The 21,524-nt window shown below is 41.0% G+C and overlaps 1 protein-coding gene across 12 annotated transcripts in view; it reads right to left on the reverse strand.

Annotated features, from left to right (window-relative positions):
* The window catches only part of ablim1a (actin binding LIM protein 1a), a 41,603-nt gene that overhangs the window by 2,257 nt on the left and 17,822 nt on the right, over nt 1-21,524 (reverse strand). For 4 of the 12 annotated variants that reach the window (XM_026190457.1, XM_026190455.1, XM_026190452.1 and 1 more), the window contains exons 2-22: nt 18,079-18,216; nt 14,959-15,142; nt 14,288-14,397; nt 11,525-11,651; nt 11,308-11,401; nt 9,413-9,500; nt 8,033-8,097; nt 6,902-6,979; nt 6,562-6,720; nt 6,290-6,334; nt 6,150-6,185; nt 5,908-6,037; nt 5,251-5,370; nt 4,388-4,492; nt 4,080-4,127; nt 2,044-2,129; nt 1,807-1,930; nt 1,600-1,661; nt 996-1,056; nt 756-763; nt 147-221 (exon numbers count right to left, since the gene is read on the reverse strand). In XM_026190457.1, the coding sequence (XP_026046242.1) occupies nt 147-221; nt 756-763; nt 996-1,056; nt 1,600-1,661; nt 1,807-1,930; nt 2,044-2,129; nt 4,080-4,127; nt 4,388-4,492; nt 5,251-5,370; nt 5,908-6,037; nt 6,150-6,185; nt 6,290-6,334; nt 6,562-6,720; nt 6,902-6,979; nt 8,033-8,097; nt 9,413-9,500; nt 11,308-11,401; nt 11,525-11,651; nt 14,288-14,397; nt 14,959-15,142; nt 18,079-18,216 (1,943 nt within the window). Of the gene's footprint in view, nt 1-146; nt 222-755; nt 764-995; nt 1,057-1,599; nt 1,662-1,806; nt 1,931-2,043; nt 2,130-2,889; nt 3,031-4,079; nt 4,128-4,387; nt 4,493-5,250; nt 5,371-5,907; nt 6,038-6,149; nt 6,186-6,289; nt 6,335-6,561; nt 6,721-6,901; nt 6,980-8,032; nt 8,098-9,412; nt 9,501-11,307; nt 11,402-11,524; nt 11,652-14,287; nt 14,398-14,958; nt 15,143-18,078; nt 18,217-21,524 lie in introns of those variants that run through there. The other 8 variants (XM_026190462.1, XM_026190454.1, XM_026190463.1 and 5 more) reach the window with 5 other exon arrangements.

Consider the following 21,524-nt stretch of genomic DNA (forward strand, 5'->3'; position numbering starts at 1 on the left):
ACGTTTTTGTTTTTTTTATCCGGATGAGATTTATTACAGTAAAAAAAACTCCATTGAAGAAGTGAACAATATATAATTTAAAAAAGAGATCTATCTACAGTATGTAGATTACAGTGTCATCAGTACAAAAAGAAGAAGATACTTGCTTTCGGTTCCAACATATTAGGCATAGATACTCCCCTGTCCATCCTTGCAAGTGCTGCACGGCCATCCTTAATGTGCTAAAGAACAGAACATACACAAATGTAATATAGTGGAAGGGGACTGCAGGGATAATGGCATGAATATGTCCACTAATGACAGTGGGCACAATTTTCACTGGATGGAGCAAGTAGCCTGGATACTGCTGTTCGGTACCTTAAGTAGTATTTACGATGGGCAGTCATTTACATGTTTTCTGAATGACTACGTTCCCTCGGGTGAGTTTTAAAATGACACAGCTACATACTGAGTTTAGCTTTGAGTCATAACACTGATAACACAACACACAGAACAAGGCATGAGGCAATGACTGTATATTGGACTTCTAGTACACTGGTTCAGCTACCGGGCTGTGCATGTTTGATTCTCATATTCGAGGAATTTGAAATCGCTCATGCCCCGTAGCTGACAATAATCCAACAGTGATGCAAGCATGTAGCAGGAGTGGGCGGTGTGCATTCAGGGCAAAATTTTTCTTGGAACCCACGTGCAAGCAAAATGTGTGATGCAAGATGAGGAGGCATGCCATGTGAAAAAGCAGATGAGGGACATACCTGAAACTCTGCAGGACAAAATGGGACAGAAAATGAGACTCACAGTTAATGGTTTTGCTGTCAAGTCCCCTGCCAAGCTACTATTTACAACACTGCTGTCCTTTGATGACACACGCGAATCATTGTGCAAATATTTCAAAATGCATGTAGCAAGCCGATTCTGAATACTGCTGCTGAATAGCTCTGGTGAAAACTGACAAGAGATTTGTTTGGTGGCTGTTTTTCGGTAGTATCTCTCACCTCTGCCTCCTCCGCACATGTCCCCGTAGCTGTTGTACTGGGTGAAATCTGTGGACTGAGGCTGCAGGAAAACACGAACAGTACATCAGCATTAACATGTCGGCATTTTCTTTCTCAACTGAGACGTTCATTTAATTTTTAATTGAAATATTTAAGGCACATCAGGAATTAGTGTTTCTGCTACTGATGTCAAGACAGACTGCATTTGAAGGTGGACTTATTATACTCATTTCCAGCTCCATGTTTTATTCTGGAACTCCAGTAAAGTAGTATTGCATAATTTAAAGTAAAAATCTTTTACAGGCCCATTATGCAACCCCTTAGTTCAGTCTAGGCCTCAAACACATCATTTTAACTTCTGTCTCTTTAAGGCCCACTTGACTCCAATTGGCTGCCCCTCGCCTGGCTTTGCAAACACATGAGAGTGCTTGTAAGGCCTGCCCCACAGTTATAACCGTGCCCGAGATGACCATATAAGAAAAATGTGTGCAACTCTGATGTCAGTAGTTGGCAAAACATTGGAAATCAAGGATTCAGAGAACTCTGCACCCTTTGCCATTAACCTCATTATGTAGTGGGTATTCATATAAAAGTATGTTCTCACCCGATGTAGCCCATTTCTTCCATAGCCAGGCAGAGAGTTAGTTTTGGTTGGAGAAGGCTGATCTGAAATATGAATGTTGGCCAATTAATAATTAATTACTTATATTTGTTTTTAGATTTTTAAAAAATGAAAATCAGGAATATACCATGTTAGAGGATATGGTATATTCTAACCTATAAAAAAAAGGATCACCAAGCTGCTCTGTACCTGCATCACAGCTGGTCTGTTTGGGATCGTAGCGCTGAGCCGAGAGGCTTCGTGCATGGCGCTCCCTTATCTGCTCTTTTTCCATCTCCTCCTTCAAAATGAGCTTCCCCAAACCGGACTGAATCTACAAACACGCATACTCATAAGAGTTACACAGCTATCGAAAGCTTTTGGAAAAACAGATGTATTGCATCTAATATTGACCGTGTTTGTTGACGGTGAAGCTACTCGACCGACCTTACTGAGATGCTCCTCCTGGAGCAGCTTTCTTTTCAAAGCCTCTTCCTCCTCCTCTTCTCTAGATCTTCTCCTCCCTTCTGAACCTACAGGTTCCAAACACAAGCCGAAAAAAAACAGATGAACAAAAGCATGCGTATGGAAAGTCACGAAGACACGTCCCTGCAGGATTCCATGCTTCAAACATTCTTGAATAGTACGACCACATTCAATGTTTCATTCACATTTCAAACGTAGACAGAAAGAGAATAGATATGGCCGCCTTGTTTGGGCGCCGAGCAGGGAGAAATACACACAGTAAATGGTGGCGGGTCGAACGCAAATGTGAGACAGAGCTGACGAGACAGACAAACAGAGGGACTCATTGGAATATTTGACTACACCGACATGGCAGAAGTTTACACTTCGCCGCTCATGTCGAGTTTTAAAGATGTCAAGTACACAGAACAGCACAATGTAAGACAGACAGACAGAAGTTTGAAGTCAGTCTCAGTTATCTCTGTCCAAGTCATTTGTGGTTCCATTGCATACAGCTAAAGGCCCCGTCGTGTGCAGTAAGGGAAAGTAAAATGTAGAAACTGATGCTGCCTCAAGCAGAAAGTAACATGACAGCAACAGAAACCAAACAACGCTTCTTCAGTTTTGCGCAAGCAAAAAACACAAAAAAACGCAAAAGGCAAATACTGCTATGTCTGAACAAGAGTTTAAGCCTGGGGTAAAGCAGGGATGCAGTTAAGCTTCTGGGGGCAGCTATAGGGTTGGAAACAGGAGAGTTAGGTGGCAGTAAGGTGTCTGTTGTACCACTATGATAGCAGCGCGAACATGCCCAACAGGAGCCTACTGTACCTAACGCAGTGAGCGAGTAGGGCCAGCGATCACCCTCACTCCGTGAGCTGTCATCTGGAAAGGGAGCATGGGCAGCGGGGAAGGTGGCAGATCTGATGATCTCATCAGCAGACTTGCTTTGGCGTGCTATGGAAGCTGTATCTAGGTTGGTAACCATGGGAACTGAGCTATCAGTGTCTGGGTCACAGCCTAAACCACAAGTAAACATCTTTGCACCATCTGATCGTCAGGCTCAATGATCATTTAATCCAGGGTCATCATCATTTTCATAAATATATATAAATATACAGTCTTTCTTAACAAGCCACTCCATAACAGAAAAAGCTTGACCTTTTTTCTTATCATAGAAGAAGTGAAAATCGGTGGTGGATAAGACTCATTGTGAGTATTACGCGTATAATTAAAGAAAAGCCTCGAGTGTACACGTGGGTTTCCATTTTAATGCCAGATTGTGGAATTTCCTCTTACTGTTAAGTAATATAGATAGCACACGGAGAAAGACACTGTAGTGACAGTAACGCTCATCCCCCTTTGTGAGTCTCTACTTTGAAACGTGCCACAGGTCTTGCTTGTGGTACCCACTGCCCTCGCTCTTGACTCCTGGAAAATGAAGAGTGGTTATCCCGTAATTGTCACCACTCGACAAATGCTGCACAGCCTCGCTTCACCTACAGGCCAAGCGCTGCTTTTACTGCTATGACTTGTTAAGACGGACAAAGTAAAACAAGCTACAGGTCAGACATAAAAGGATTGGAGACAGACTTCAAACATTGCTTGTACACTGACGCTGACGGTGGCTATGGTTAGATGAATACACAGCTTCAGTTGACCTCAATAACACATAGAGTAGTGGCTACAGTAGTGCTTCCCAACCTTTTCAATAAGAGGAACTCATTTAGACATTCATATTTTTCTTAATTTATACAAATATTGGGTTTTGGGATTGTTTTTTTTAATTGCTTTTCGTACAACTGCCAGAGTTGTGGCCTGCAACCGTAACAACAACTTCATGTTTTGCCAGTTTTTGTTAGTTTTAGCTTCATCATCTTTGGATTTTTGTGTCCACTTTGTATGTATTTTTCACATAATTCATAACAGGTATCCGGTGGGGAATCACTGACACAAATTAATCGTCAAAAGAGAATTTAGTTTCTACTGCAAAAAAGATCATAGTATAACAGGAAAGGTACCGTGTTGTTTGTAGATGGGTGGCTTTCGATAGATGTTGCTCCCCTGATCTGAAAACAGACATGAGCAAAAGACATTTACAGACCATACCGTGCTTTGATGAGTAGAAATGGTTAAAAAAAATCTAGTGTAAAAACAAACGACAGTAAATCATGCTACACCGGGATTTACATTAAAACGTGACCTGTGATACAGCTCTATGTGTTTTTTTTATTAAAAAAAGAGAGAGGGAAAAACAAAATAGCTCCCAAATGGAGAAGAAAGAAAGGAAGAAAGAAAGAGCAGTGACAGGGTGCGCTCCAGCTCCTACCTGGGAGGTGGAAATGTTTAGGGGTCTGAGAGAGAGGCGGGGTGACCGGCCGGCTGTCGGGCCTGAGCGGTAGGGGAGAGCTCCGGCCACTCGGCGGGTCGGTGCCTCCAGTGAGAAGAACCAAGAACAGAAGGTAAGCAGGAAAACTGCAGGGGAACCACAATTTGAACGGTGCAACACACAGGGACCAACGGGACCAGCTGAAGTCATTCTGAATGAATGGGACGCATTCTTTTTACTTTGGATAAATGCGATAAATGGGGCAGAGAAGAAGCAGAGCAGAGGCGTTCTGAATTTTGAGATTAAATGTTTGGGAAACGTGTTATGGGTAATGAAGTTTGATGTCTGTTAGCCTGTTTTAGAATATGAATTCAGAGTTAAGAAGTTAATACCACCCTGCATGCAGCAGCATATCGACACTATAAAGCAGTAAAACCTTTCTTTTTATCTCAGCCGCACAGTTTACTGGAGTCTGGAGACTCATTCAATGCAATACAATGCAAAAGAAATATTTATATATATATCCTTCGTTCAGCACACACAGAAGTATTAGTTAGGATGTAGGGTTTGGATTACTGATACCTCTCTAGTGCATGCAAAGATGTAAAGCACAAACACAAGGAGCCTGACAGCTACTTGGCCAAAGGTGAAGTCAAAGCAGAAGAGGAGCAGAGAGCATGTCAGCGGCTTAAAAAAGCATGGGTTTGACCGAAACATTTAGGCGAGAAATGTTGATGGATCCAGAATGACAGAGTGGGCACTGACGGGAGTCGCTATCCAGGTGATGATGGAGATGATGTGTTGCCTCCGGGGCGGGGGGCGCAGAGAGGGGGCAGCAGATAACAGTGGAGTGGGGCCCTTACCTTGGCTATGGGGGAGGAAGTGGTGTCTGAAAGGGGAGGTGGGGCGGGAGTCACTATTTCTGGAGCCCACACTGTTACTGCACAGGGAGGAGCAGAGCTTCTGCATGCCTGTCAGAGCCTCTGCCAGGTGGGAGAAAGAGTGTGGGAAGGAGGGAGAAAAACCCCAGGACCAGGCAATAGAAGTGGACAGTACAGGACGAGGGAAGGAGATAAGGTGAGACATTGCGGGGCAAACGATATACGGAAAATACAGAGGGGTCAAATGTTGAAAAGAAGAAATAAAAGACACCCAAAGTGAGACGTAAGGAGTATTCAAGATGAAGATTTGTTACATTCTAAAAGCAAAGTTTTATGGAAAGAACAGCAAACTCAAACTGTGTTGTAAAAGGGGCAAAACTGACTTGAAGGTAATTACTCTGCAAATGGATTGTCTGCCACGTAAATCAAAGCGAGGCAAAATAACCTCAAGTCAATTTTGGTTACGTTCAACAACACAGGGAGGGAAATGCAAACGTTAAGGCCAGGCTGAGCGAGCTCTGAATCATCATCATCACCTGTTTATCAAAGATTTTTGGATCCACTTTATGAAAACCCTGAAATCACTACAGTAATACACACAGACACATATACACAAAATGAGTCTTTTCGAGGACCTACCTGGCCGGTGAAAATGCTGCGGCGACCGTGACAAAGTGGGGGTGTATCCATGACGATTATAAACTGGTGATCCTATGGAGCCCTGACTGGTGGACCTCTGAAGGATGCGCTCCCTCCTGTCGTAAGATCCCTGTCAACACAACCGAGTGATTACACAAGCTTCTGATGAACGAGAGCGCACTACACTGGACTGTATTTACTGTCGCCTACAGCAGGACAGTGAGTTTGATGGATTCGCTCACCTCACCAGATGGGATTGGCGACATGTTTCTTGAGGACTACAAAGAAATCAAACAACTCTGAATTATAACTTTGATTTTCACAAGAACATTAAAGGAAAAGACGAATTAAACTTTGCTTCCTTTTTAGCCATGCATCTAACCTTGTCATCCGGCAAGGGGGAACGTTCCCTCCTGGCAGTGTGGAGCTGTGAAGGACCCAGACGTTCAGTGAGGCAAAAGATCTTTTATTACAGAGTGAAAAATATCTTAATCAGTAATAGAGTCCTTTGTGTTTATTATATCCTCTCTCTCTTTTTTTGTTGTTGTTGCATAAGAAAAAATCCCTCCAGAGGAAAATCATGTCTCATTTGAGTTTTATTCATGGACCGTTTTTGTGTGCACACAATGAGAAGCACGCAGTCTGTGTGTTTACCTCTCCCACACTCTCTCGTCTCTCCTCTCTCTCATCCAGGGAGGTGGTGTACATAGGTTCATAGGTAATAAGATCGGGGCGCTCAATGTCATAAATGGCTTTGACTTTTGGAATGGCAGCTAGGTCTCTGTAATCAAGGATCTCATTGTCTACTTTTGCCTAGGGAGACAAACAAAGACAAACGTGCACACGTACACAAGAGTACAGGGAGATTACTACTGCTGTGCAAGGTGCAGCTGTCAAACAGCAGTTATGCTAAAAAAGGTGTGGGAAGGGTAATATCATTGACAGTATTTACAGAATCTATTCAGACTGTAGCTCTGTTTGTGACATTTCTTACATAGATAGTTTGACCCGGTGAGCCAGGTATGCTTGAACCAGGTCTGGAACAAATACTCTCAGACGACGACCTCGTCGGCTATGAAAAAGAAAACACAAATGTGGCTGTTAGTCACATCAATACCTGTCAGAGCAGTTAGCCTACCAGGATCCACAGCCCACTGGCACCTGCATATTAGCCAGGATTGTCACCTGGATATTATGCATTATTAGTACACGGTTGGTCTTTATACCGTATGAGGGATGAGAGGGAACGGCAACCCCTGTATTTACGTTTCATGAATTATATGAAGTACTTTGGAACACTAACATGTCATCTCATGATTAAGTCATTCATTTGCAAATTTGCAAAGTGAATGAGTGATTTAGTGCTGTGATTTGATGTTCTTAAGGACCTCATGCCTGCTTATGGGAAATGAACTGTCTGAATGGCAGCAGCAGGTCTGCACGTGGCATAATTGAAGCTTTTCGCCGGATGGGTAAATGTTGATTTTAGGAAAAAGCCACATCAGTCGTCTGTGTCAGCTCGTCTGCTCCTTTAAATGTGCGAGCACCTTTGTCTCATGCGCCGTCGACATGTTCAAAGACAGGACTGAATGGCTCCGTATGACACACAGAGAGAGGGCACTGCAGGCTGTCTCCAGCAGATGGCAGCATACAGTGCACTGTGTCCTATGGACATGGTGGAACACAGGATGATGCCATCTCATAGCCAATAGCGAAATACAGTACCTGCCTTTCTGTTTTTTGGAGGAATAAGAGGGACGGAGGCATTAGCTGTGGAGGAAGGGAGAGGGGGAGGGGGGGTTCACAGGACATCACACAGGGGTTGTACCTTTGCTGCCCGACTCACAGTTCACACATACATCAAGGTGAACGTGGCCACGCGTAAATATGCATATGAACAAATATTTATATACACACACATAACACATGGAAAGGCAAACACACACACACACACACACACACACACAGCTGCTTCAACAGGCAAATTATTTTACAGCACAGTAAGTTAAATTTTAACAGCAAGGGAGTGATAAAAGTGTGTTTAGTTAAATATTCCAAACTCTATCTTTTCCTGTAAAACATTTCCGTGACACATAAAAAACCCCAAAAGGTCCCAGATTCCTACCCGCTCCCTGTGCCTTTCTTCTGTTCTCGTGGTGTTCTTGCACCCAGGATGCCAGACTGTTGACCCTGTGCAGGGAGACAGAGAGAACAGATTCAGGTTAAATTGATTAAACACATAAATTAAATTTTATTCATAAGGGCTGCTCATGCTCTAGATCAGGGGTTGTAAAACATAAGGCCCATGGGCCGGAATTGGCCCGGCAAGGACTCCATTTCGGCCCACCGGGGGGCTTTGGAAAATGTGAAGAAGGGCATAAGTTTCAATTTTTAACTGTATTTTCACAAGTTTTAAAGCTTTTTTCTATTGATAAAGACTTCAATATGGTCATTCCTAATCCACCAAAGTGATTAAGTAATAATTAAACAATCAAATAGCCTAAATAATTCATATTTTGTCATTACCTAACTATAGAAATTTGTGTTTTTTCACAATAGCTCCACAGTAAAAAAAAAAAGAAAAAAGAAAAAAAAGGAACAAATAAATCTGGACCAACTGTAATTTTACACACTTATTTACACAATTATAGTCTTGCTGACAGAAATACTTCATTTACTGCAGCAACATTTCTATTTCATGGAGAAGAACTGAGATGAAATCGCACTTCTTTTTCTTATTGATTCTAGGATAAAGATTTCCCACTGCAGAGACCCAGAGCTGACAGTGTGCCGGGGATTCATCTTTGACAAGTTAAACATAAAAATCCACATAAGTAAGAAGACAAAGAAGGTTACGAGAGGATGCCGAATGGTCTGAGAAAGGAAGTGACTCAAATCATTTCTTATGTCCTCCACGGTCACCAAATCCCAACATCTAAGAGATTTTAGAGTGATGTGTTTTACGGTGTTTTTCAAATCTTTGGGAAAACAACAAAAGAAGTATTGCTCTGCACTTCAAGACTTAAAGAATGTTGAAAAAATGTTCATTTTGACCTCGTTTTCACCAGCTTTTCACTTCCATCATACTGCAGAGGAACCAGTCTCTGGGTTTACAGTGGCACAAACATGCGTCTGTGGCTCAGGAAGGTAATCTGAATACATCTACTGGAGTGTGGCTGTTAAAAAGACAGCTTGCAGAGAATAAAGAGCTTTGTGAGTGTGGTTTTTAGTGTATAATCTCCTATATGAATGTCAGACTATTATAATTTACACCCTTATGACAGAAATAACTACAATTTTCTTTACATTTTCCACCTCCTAATACTATTTCCTCCTTTATAGCTCTAATAGTTGAATAAAATCCGTTTCTTAATGCTAAACTTTACTCAACCCAAAGAGGAGTGTTCAATTTATCAGTGTCAGTTAACAAACACACACACAAAAAAAGAAGCAAAAAGGAACAAAGTTTTGATGAGGCAGCAGCAGCACATGTAGATCCGCTCACCTTGCAGATACATCTCTTCTCCTTCTGTGAACATCTGATTGCACCTGCTGCATCGCGCACAGCTGGGGTGATAGTGCTTATCTCCTGCCTGGAAAACACGGACCGCAAAACAGACTTGGCATCGTGGGGGGAAAAATGAAGACGAATGAAGCCTGCAGTGGGACAGGTGAAGCTGAGCTATGACTTCCAGGCAGTAAACCTTGTGCCCCACCTGCTCTCAGCTGCGCTCGCTTCCTCGAACAGCCCATGTTAGGAAAGAGAGCGTTTCATCAGATCCAGTGTGCCAGTAGTTTCCTTTCTAAAGGATTGCTTCACATGCAAATGGGCAGCAGCGGGTGAAAAAAGTTTCCCTAAAAATGCCATTCAGCATCTTTTCACGTTTTTCTCAGTAGCTCATGGAGTCAAGTGAGGATCTGTGTGACTTTACTGCATCACATTTTGAGAAATCATTTAACGTATTCCAGTCAAACATCTTACTATTTTAAAAAGATGAATATGATGGTTCAAAACGGCACAGTCAACCTGCTTTCAAGTATCCGACCGTCCGGCTTTGTACCTTCCTTTCATAATGTGCTCCAGTAAAATGGTCTGACAGCTAGAGCGCCCAAACTTCCGTGTATACTGACGTACCACTTTGCATGTGGAGCGTTCTGTTAAAAAGCCCAAGCAACCTTGACCACGGGTGATAAATATCCAAATGAATCGCCTGCTGTATAACAACCCTCATTAAGAGGCAAGTGGCTACTCAAAGATATGAAGCCACAGACTAATATTTGCATTTTACTGCATGAGAAAAAATGACTGTAGAAGAAACTTTATAGTGCCTTCTACCCAGCACTCTGCCAAACTCAATTCCCTTTCAGCTATAATAAAAGTACTTCTGCTACATGTGCAGCGTACCATTACAGACACTCCCGATTCCTCTCGATCTCTAACAGCACCGTTAATGACCCCTACATTAATAAGCCATTCGCACTGCACTCCCAAAAGGAACAGACTATATGCAACCTGCTGATGGCTTTACAGTATTTGGCCTGGGTCTTGGGTCAGTGATTAGGCTTTCAGACTTTGGCTTTGGCTTCACTGATCCACTGGCAGCGGCTCAGGGATGAGACCCAGCAGCCTTTTCCTATTGTCATAAAGGCCTGCCTTAGTGTTGGATTACTGTAAGCCTAGTTGGCTAGCAGTGACATTTTCATACCATTAAATGACACATAACTCAGTGTCTGACCGGATCACTCTTTGCAGAACAAGCAGGCTTGCATATGCTGGAGATACTAGTGAACAGACACAGTGTAAAGGACATGCGTGTTTTTTAAGCGCAGTTCTAATAATGCCCAAAAAGTGTTTCATAACAGGTGATAGCATGGGGATACCAGTCACACTTTTTAAATGTCAGATCACATTCCCTCTTATATAATATTTATATCATTTATGGCTGAGCGTGTTTTTGCAAATGTGTATTTAGGCAGGAGTTGAGAAGACCTAAAATCTGCTAAGAGTTAATCTTTTAGTTGAATACAGTCGTGTCAAGAGTCTGTTTGGCTCGGTGCAGAGGAGATTACACCAGAGATTATCAAACTACATTTCACAATTCTGCTCCATGCAACATCCCCTGTGTGTGTCTGCATGAGAAGCAGAAAGGCAGACACACTCTCAAGTATTAAAGACATCTGAATCCAAAATAATGCAAACAATCTAAACTTTAATTGTACTTTCCCAAAAATTATGATTAAAAATCATTAAAATTCTAGTGATTTAAGGATTTAAACGCTCAGGATTCCCTCAAACTTACCTAAGGCAGGTTCTCAGGAAACTCAGAGGGCGGCCACACAAAGAGATATCTGCGCATACTATGAGTTAAATGTGATATGGATGCGTGTGTGTGTCCTTACCTCTAGCACCTTCCCTGTGATGAATTGATGGCACGCCTCACACTGAACTCCAAAATGGGTCTGGTAGTCCTTCTCACAGTAGGGGGCGCCATCCCTGTGAGGCGAGAGAGACACACGTGGAAACGCTTGACAGTGAAATATTACATGGAGTGTGAACCCTGTGCAGGCCTAAATTCAAGCAAGCAGCCTATAATCACAGCAGATATGTGCTCCTTACTTGCTGATGTACTCCCCGGTCAGCACTTTGTTGCAGGCCTTACACTTAAAGCAGCCCAGATGCCACTGTTTGTCCAAAGCAAGGAGAGCCTGTCCGTTCTTAATGTCTCGGCCACATCCTGCGCAATCTACGAAAGCAAAATAGGCGTTGTTTAAAAAGAACACACACACAACAAGAACATGAGTTAAAAGTTGAAGGAAGAATCTAATTAATACTTTGTTTGAAGGTTTGTTTAAAATAAAAGCGCAGCCTTTACATACTAGCTGAGGCATCTTGTCACTTCTGATCCAAGACACTAGATGGTGATAGAGTGTAACCAGCAGCGTTCTGACAGCTGCCGCTTCCTATCATCCACTTCTCTCCTATCATGGTTCTAAAAGCTCCATCCATAAGCAAGTAGGATCCCGAGGCTCTAAAAGTGTAAGAGGTTGGTTTCTAAATGAACAATCTTCTTGTCATCTCTTCTTTAATGAATAGAGGATGAAAGGAACGCAGAGCCGACCGCAACCACAGGGGATGATAACTACGTGAGGCATAACAAGGTTGGGATGATGACGTGAGCAGAATCAGCATGCCTTATTTATAGGTGACCTTGTCTAAAAGCTCTCGAAACACCAACAGAGACACCAGTGGGGGATGAGGGAGGGAGAGAGGCAGCTAGAAAGAGCAGGAAGAGGAAGAGAAGGAAGAAAGAGAGGATCCAGAAGAGGAGGGGGGGTTTGAGGGCCACACAATCCAGAGGAAATGCACGGCCATGCATTATTTAGCGAGACCTGTCCTTGGTGTTATACATAAAGGAAAACGGATGGTCTGCACATGAGGCTGGGAGAGTTGGAGGATCTCCCTGAATGCTACAAGTTCTTTGTTTTTACTTCAATTGTAACTAGGTTTTAAGGGAACTCCTGCACTGTGATGTGGAAAAGAACCATTTTTAAACCTGCTTGACCCCTTAGGATTTCGCTTCTGCTTTGCCTTCTGCTCACCTTACATACAAGGTCTTAAATAATCAGGCCCAGTCTTATCTTAAAGACTACATAGCACCATATCACTCCAGTATGCTGCAGGCTTACTTGTGGTTCAGTTGACAGACACCCTCTACTTTTAAGATCAGATTTAAATCTTTCCTTTTTGTAAAAGCTTATAATTAGGGTTGAATCAGGTGACCCTGAACCCTCCCTTAGTTACGCTGAAAAAGGCCTAGACTGCTGAGGGCTTTCCATGATGGTTCTACCAGAGGTTTCTTTCTGCTTAAAGGGAGCTTTTCCTTCCCACTGTCACCAAATTCTTGCTCAGAGCGGGTCGTTTGTTTGTCAGGGTTTTCTGTCTATTATATAGAGTCTTAATATTACAATATAAAGCACCTCAGGGCAACTGTGTTTTGGTGTTACAGTATATAAATAAAACAGAATCAAACTGGCAGTTTGGCATGTAGGGAAATTTACTTTTGTGCCAAAGGTTTGACGATCGCTTGATACCACTTTATCATCTTTATTTATCAAATATGAACCTTCCCGGCAGTATTTTCCCAACGGTACCTGAACCTCTCACTAATTAACCGTTTTTAAAACAATAAATCTTGTTTGTTTAATCATTATGAAAACAAAAGAGTGAAAACTATTGACTAACTAACTTACAGCTATAACTTCATATCAAATACAGTGGAAGGCAAAATATCAGACTAGTAGTTTATTTGGCTTCAATGCCGGAAACAGTTACGTACAAACAGTTCTTTAAACCGAGAATCTCTAGATTCATTAAAAAGAATTTTAATGTTAGAGTGCTTGACCAGAGCGGACCCTACTCATTACACTACACAGCCCTGTGGTATATATTCCCCATGATCCCAGGCTCTGTTGATCCCAGGCACAGCTGTGCGAATATTCTCTTTAAAATTCTCACTAAAAGTTTATTTTTCTTTTATTTATTCATTTTTGTTTGCTTAATCAAAGATGAACACCAGCTTTTTCTTTACTTTTGAGTCTTTTTGATCTGCGGTTCAGCATTACTCTTGAACTTGCTTGGCCTGATTCTAGCAGCACCGACTATCACACAGTTAAACGTCGAGCACATTTAGACAACGAATTATTGAACATGCAGCTTTCCTCACAGCCAAGCTGCAGCAGCACCTGCAAGTCTGGAGCTTAAAGTGTGCAGTTGTGGTGACGTGGCTTTGTAGACGTAACAACAATCCAGCATGCTGCTGATTATCTTGTGCTAACTACATTGGCCTTTAGAGCTTTTCCAGTGTGTCTCTGGGCAATCGCTCACAACTGTTTAAGATATCAAATAAATCGAGAAACACCTTTTTACAGAAGTCATTACTGGTTCATGTAACTTCTCAAGTTAAGAATTGAAATACTTTAAAATTACCATGTGGATAGAAATGACTATAAAGTCTGTGGGTACAAAGTTTATGAGTAAGTAATGAATGACCCACGGACAGGCACAACTCCACATTTATTATAGATTTTCACATTGAACTGATTTTAAATTAATGCTAATAATGTGTGGGCAAGATGACTGATATGGACCTGAAAATTATTCTTCACAGCCAAAATATTACCACTAAACTGACTGGTCAACAGCTACATTAAATGCCACGTATGAATCAGGTCTGGAGGCTACGATTTTCCAGACTTTTTGTTTCTCTAAAACCAAATAAATTCCAATAATTCACTTTCAGTTCAAGTGTAAAGTCTATCAAACTATCATTGTGTGAAGGTTAATTCCTTTCTGTTTGTGTAACAGACAATGGCTACTCACTGCTGGAGCCCAGGATGTCCTTTGGTCCTGGAGACATGGGCTCGACACAGTATTGACAGAGACAGTCCTTTCCATTAAAGGTCACCCTGTCCCCGGCAGGAAACGGTCGTCTAGAAGCGGGGTGACATCAACAACCAGTCAACAAAGCTGCGCTCCCATGGTAAGTGTAAGAGTTTATTAGCTGAGGCTTGCAGGTTGTTTGACGGTGGTGAAGATGACAGGGCCCAATGATGCGGATGTATGTCAACACTGTCAGCCTGGGGAGCTCATTTAGTCAGATGACGTAGACATGACACACAGCATGCTACTGTAAACTGTCTACTGGAATTACTCCTGCCATGAACTTTGCTTGTCCATGACAATCATTCCACGGAAAATTAAATCGTAGCTAAAATGGAGAGTCACAAATGAATCCAAGAAAGTAAGACATGAGCAGCATTAAAGAGAAGCACCTGTGTTGATTTTGCTATATTATAGAAGATATATTTTCAACTCAGAATATCATGTAACTGCAATTAGCAACTTTTCATACTTCACATCCCATATTTTATATTTTAGAGCTTATTTTAACACCTTATTGCTGCTTGTTGGTGCTCATTATTATTTTGCAATGCAATCACACTTTTTCTGCAGTCCACACGCCAACCTGGTGAAAGCAGTGAATGTCTTACTTGCAGATGGTGCAGACGAAGCAGGAAGGGTGGTAGGTCTTGCCCAGAGCAGTAACCACTTCTCCCTCAACAAAGTCCCCACAGCCATTGCAGCGGGTACCGTGCATGCGTTGGTAGTCCAGCGTGCACAGATAGTCTCCATTTTTCATGAAGAAGCCCCCCTGGGCAAGGTCACAGCCACATACTATAGGAGACACACAAATTGGCACTCAGTGAGTCAGGTCATTTAATGCTTTAAGGCGTTCAACCATCAAGGTTCACAACTTGTCCATGGCTCAGTGGCTTTCTTAACAACTGCTAGCCTGGAGTGTGTGAAATGGACGATGACGGGAAAATCACTGAAAAACACATATTAATAGCTCTGTGTGTACAATGGGAAGCAGAACGAAAAATCCTCTCATCAGCAGTGTTCACAGCCAGGCTATTAAAAAAAATCTTCTCGCTATGAAACACTGTTGCATTTAGAGTTCACGTCTATCAGTCTGTACTACTCTGGCAAGGCTTTTTTCACTTTAAAGGTTCAATGCAACAACAATTCGGCAATTGTCCAGCCCAGGAAATAGCTGTGATCTGTTTTGGAAGATAACTTGCTCAAAATGTTTGGTACTACACTGATAGCCTACTACAAGCTTCCTTCTATTCAAATGTAACCTTGTCATCTACACAAACATTCAAAACTGACAAGGTAAGAAATAGAAATTCACAAACAACTGAGGTGTTTGTGTGACAAATAAAATATTTTTACTACTCGGAATTTGTATGGCTGAACTTTGTGTTGGCATTAAAACTGACTTAAATAATCATATGTGTGTAATAAAAAAATCTGTGTGTATAAAAACTATCAGTTAAAGTAAGTATTTGTCTTTCATATTTTACTCAGAACATAGTATTCACTTATTAAAGAACATTATTAGATTTTGTTTTAGGAATTCCAATTACACTTTACATTAAACAGAACATCAGTCATTGCAACATAATGAGAGAAGGTTGCACATTTTCATCATCAGCTTGCCCGTACGGAATATTTCAACCCTCCATAATAATCACTCAATCCGTGCAGTTCACCATTTTAGCACCGAAGAGAGAGCCTGCGAATTTAATAGCCCTTCAGAAATGCCAGAGCTAAGAGGGAAAATATTTTGATGTTTGAGATAACTGCACCTAATCATTCTTATGCAATGAGGCACGCTAAATCCTGGGGATGAATGGGAGCGGGTGAGGGAGTGAATCAGATTTAATTGCATTAAGACTCAGACATGATGAGATTAGCTTGTAAACTAAGTGAGTCAATAGGAAAACCAGCAGTGGAGATTTGATGTCCAGCTGCCCTGGCTTTTCAAAAGATACATGCCATTATGTAAAATGCCTTTTTAGAACCTCAGTGAGGTCGACTTATTGAATTGAAATGAAAATAACTGCAATGAAACAGAAACTTTTGTGCATTTAATGAAATTAGTGTGTACAAAAGGAGGCTATTTGGGATCCATCTGCAAAGGCATCTCTGAGTGTCAGAGCTCAGTCAGCCTGAGGATTACTACTAGTGAGGTTGGAGACTGATAAAAGCATACATCCAATTAAAACAAGGACCAGGACACCGAGTCTTTTGGCTACTAAAGCTGTACTAGTGTCTACTTTGGCAACCTTCTCATTATCCTTATCATGCTTTTATCACTCCTGTGGCATGCACATGTAAAGGACCGAATTAGGCACTAATCTCACCGTTTGCTTGTGTTATTCTAGGCTCTCGATGAAGTAAGCTAACTCTTAGCACTCCAGTCTTGGATTAACTACAAAGGTTTTAGCAGGGCAAGACCTGAGCCGAAGTGAGATGGGTTGGTCAGCTGTGGGTGGCTACATAGTACTCATGCCGGAGTGCTAGAAACCTATCGGTAATAAAGCTTAATGAACAAGGATTTGCACTGTCTCTTGTCATAGTAGACAGGATGGCACGGAAGGTCACAGAAAGGACGTTGTGGCATTAAGGGACTTGACTGGTCCTATAGTTCAAACTTTGTATGGACGGGATGCATTCTGGGACAGCAAAGGAAGAAAGAACTGTTTATTTGCACTATCGTGCTTCCTGAGTACAAACAGCGAGGAACATTCTTCATAACAAAACAAAACAAAAAAATCAAACCAGTTCATTAAGTAGCACAGACTGAATGAAAGGCAGCTAATGTCCTACTATTGTGACAGGATCAAATTAGCAGAGAATTTTAAAACTTCACACTTTGGCTGCCAATTTTCACATAACTCCCACATTTTTCTTCTCCCGTTTAGTCTTAGTGGTATGAAAGATCATTTTTAAATTGTAAACACATGACTTATTTACTAACAACTGGTCTGTATTTTAATATTAAAGGCTTTTTGACATGGAATAAAGGTGAGAGAAATCACATGCAGTAAATACTAGTAAAGATATTTACTCATATATAATCCCCAAAGCAGTTTACCTCTTTACTGGAATTCTTGGTAACACTTTATAATATGGCACAGGAATAACTATGCTATAAATAAATTGAAGTAGTGTGTAGGCAATTTTAATTAATGCATAACTGCATGATTTTAACAAACAATATTTCCTTATTTTCCATCCTAAGTACATTTTTTGGGACACATTAGAGAGTGGATTAATCTTTCATTTTTACATCTTTACTTTGTTACATCTCCATCTTTATTATTCACACCAAGCCAGCTTTTTAAAAATACAATCCTTTTGAAGGTTATGTTTGAAGTGTGGTTGAGGAGAAAAAAAAAGATCATAATCAACATCAAAGGTGTAAAAAAAACATTAGCATGTAAAAATGCAAGGTAATAATCTAAGAGAGGAAAATATTGTTTGTTTTTCTGCAGAATTGCTATGAAATTATGTACAAAATACTTCCACTGTACTCAAAATTACTTACAACATAATTTGTGTTTCCTTCTCATGTAAAATACCAGAAGTTATGCAATACTTAAAATTACTACTTAAATTTACTTACAGTATTACTATTTCTTTGTTTCCCGACTTGTTATCCCCATATTCTAGCGTACCTAATTTATTTATTTGTAGGAAAATATAATTTGATTATAATTTCAAATAAAATATGTTGAAAATGTATTTATTGTATACTGTACCTTTACATGTGAAGCACTTGAGGTGAAAGTGCTTGTTCTGCACCCGGAGCACCTCGCCCTTACATGGCTGCCCACACTTGTAGCACTGAATTAGGGGCTTCTCTGTAGAGTGGTGGCGTGTGTCCTGCGCATGAGCCACTGCAAAAGAAAGCAGACACAATATCAACATTACTGCTGAGCTGTAATGCTGATGAGCCACGGGAATTGCTAGACGTGGCAGTCAATACGGTTTTTATGACATCTCTTATAGTCAACAGTTAGTCAACATTAGCATGCTCGGCACAAGGACCTGAATCTGCAACATCTCACAAACACCAGAGCTGAAGAACAAGTGCTCAGAGCCTGTCAGCGTAAAAAGAAAAAGAATGACATTGAGCAGGACAGCGCAACTTTGGGTTCTTGGCCAGAGAGACTCTCTGGAGAACATCAGTCTAAATATAGTCTGTCTCCGTCAGTTGAGGATGGACAGTCAAAATGCTGAGGGGAGCAAGGCTTGGTAAATAGAGCACTAAAAGGGTATTGATAAAGACTGTTTCACTATTGAGTTTAATGTACTTTCATTCTCAAAGGAAAACATAATTTAGAGTTATGGATCATTTACTGTCTCTGGCTAGCTTATCGTCCCAATAATCATTTGACTCTTTTTGACATGTAAGCGCAAATAAAGCTAGAGTCCATCCGGCAATGGGGTCACACTAACTGCAGAACCAGTGACTTCTGAGACAACTCTGCCTGCTGACAGCATCTTTCCTGTTTGTGACATTGTTGCACTGGCAAATCTTTGGACAAACTGGCAGACACATAAACACTGACACAAAACCACCTGCTCCAGTAGATGTCCTCAGGACCACATTTTTGAATGAAAACACAGACACACACGCTTAGACTCACAAAGTAAAAACCAGCCTCTAATAAAACAGAAGAGACGTCACTTTTGCTGTGACTGAGTAACTCATTCTATAAAAGCCATGAATGAATAAAACAATGGTAGGCAGCAAATAACAGTTTTATAAAGGCAGACACATGTCCATGATGTACTGACAGTGTGCACGCATGAGGAGAAAGCGAGAATGTAAAGGAGCGGAGCCACTTTATAAAGGACACGAGTCTTTTAGTGCCGCTTGGAGCTTAATGTTTATGTCAGCATTCTATCGCGCTCAAGATGACAATGTCAGCATTGCTGATGTTATGAAGGTGCATTGCTCACTATGTTAGCGAGCTTAGATTTATTGACTGTTAACGCATTCATATACATTGGTGGTAATTATTATAAATTACTACCAATCACAAACACAAGAAGGTCTTATGCAGTATACACCAAATATTCAAATTTGGATTAATTGAAGATTAACTGAACTAGATTAATTGAAAAAAGACTGTTGGAACTACACTTCATGTCACTCCATTTAATAGTTATTATTAATCTAATGGCTCTCTTCCATAGTTTCCTGTTCCCTCACCTCCATTTGTGGCAGATGGCTGCCTCTCCCAGAGCCTGGTTCTGCCTGAGAGTCTTCCTGTTAAAAGGCCGTTTTTCCTTCTCACTGTCGCCAAGTCTTTAGCTTACAATATAAAACACATTGAGGCGACACAAGTCAGGGCAATCATAGGTAATTCCTATGGGAACCATGAATGTCTAGAAGAAGAAAGGCGCCAGTCTATCAAAAAAAGTTGGTTCTGTGGACGTGAAAATTAGGATGGTATCCGAGGATAACCAAACTCAGTGAGGACCATCTTTAAGGCCATGAATGCCTATATCAACATTCAAAGCAATGAAACAAACTGAGAAACAGATTGAGATATTTCAGTCTGAACTAAAGTAGTGCAACCACAGCCTAACATAGCTATAACATACTTGTTGTTCAGCCTCAGATCTTAATGTACAAACACATTTAGACATCACGTTCTTGGTGTGAGGTATTTTGACCATCGTTAGAATTATATAAGGCTAGGCTATTAATGGCAAGCAGCACCAGCATTATTTTTAGATCCACGATGTATCAGCATATGGCATTCCTCACTTAACACTTTGGGCATCCCTCTTAAAGACAGACGTTAATCTGCCACTATTGCACGGAACGTAAATACCGCTGCAGTGTCGCACTGCACACAGCTTATCAGCTGTTTGAAACCAGCAGATTATTTGACAGTCGGGAGCTTTAGCTGGCAAGGAGGCTTTTGCTTTTCCTTCTTTTGTTACTTCTTTCTGTCTCTTTTTCAAACAAAGACATACCCACACAAATATGCAGAGTCACAGTGAGAACAGACATGAAAGGCTCTTTTCTCTTTCTGCTCTGCAGTAGATCATTAGTCTGCAAGGCTAAAATAAGACACCGCCAAAATAGCGAATACTGAAATAGTATCACGAACAATCGATGGTCTACCAAAGAAAGAGATTACTCTGGACTTCTGATGACTTGCCCTACCTTGTGTCCCATTATTTATGTTTAGACTGGCTTACTAATGTTTAAAGACGGCAGAAAGAGAAGTCCAATTATTTTAAAAGGCATTTCAGCTATTTTTGATTTAAACTTGACTAAACCTTTATTGTGGCAACTCCTAAAAGGAATAACAACAACATAACATTATTCTATTTACATTTTGAAACACAAAGGTACAGAGTAGTTGTGAGATAACAGAAAAAAAAGGTGGACTATGAGTGGAGGATCTTTCTCCTTGGTGTTTCTGATGTGATTACACTCAGCAGGACAATGACTCATTTCTGGGCGAACCAGACTACTGTAAGAGTAAACGGAGTCCCAGCAGCTCTGTATGTGACATTGCACCTCGATGGAAAAACAGAGGCCATCTGGGTAACCGCTCTCATGAAAAATATCCAATCCAATAAGTCAGCCTCAGGAACATGCTAGAACAACTTAAAGGCCAATTCCATTTCCTTTTCTTTCTTTCTTTTTGGTCGCATTTACTCGTACCAGTAGCAATAACACTATGCTCATGAAGGAAACTGACAAGATTTAGTAGTATATATCAAACGAGGAGGAAATTTTATATATAATTGTATATTTCTAACGATGGTCTAAATGTTAGCTGATCAGGCCAACTTGTACAAAAACTGACAAATGAAGTAACTACAATGACATAAAACCAAGAGCTAGTTTAATACTTTAACTTAACATTAATCAAATAAAAAATAACTAAATACCTAAGTCAAATATCAAATGAACAAAATAAAAATAAAAACATTTAAAGTTGCTGCATCTCCAAACACCCCCATTAGCACTTCCTCTGTTTGAGAATGCTACATTCCAAGGCCCATCTTTTGTTTATTTGACACATGACCTTAGCTGCCGGAAGCCTGACAAGTGAAATGTGTGTCAAAAACGAAGATAAGAAAATGTGTTCTACAAAGTGCTGGTACATGAGGTTGCTGACTGTGCCAGTACAGCAGGTTACTGGCTTTCTTTTTAGCAATCAAAACAACTTTC

This window comes from Astatotilapia calliptera, chromosome 13, assembly GCF_900246225.1.
Source record: "Astatotilapia calliptera chromosome 13, fAstCal1.2, whole genome shotgun sequence".
In the NCBI taxonomy this organism is placed as follows: Eukaryota; Metazoa; Chordata; class Actinopteri; order Cichliformes; family Cichlidae; genus Astatotilapia; species Astatotilapia calliptera.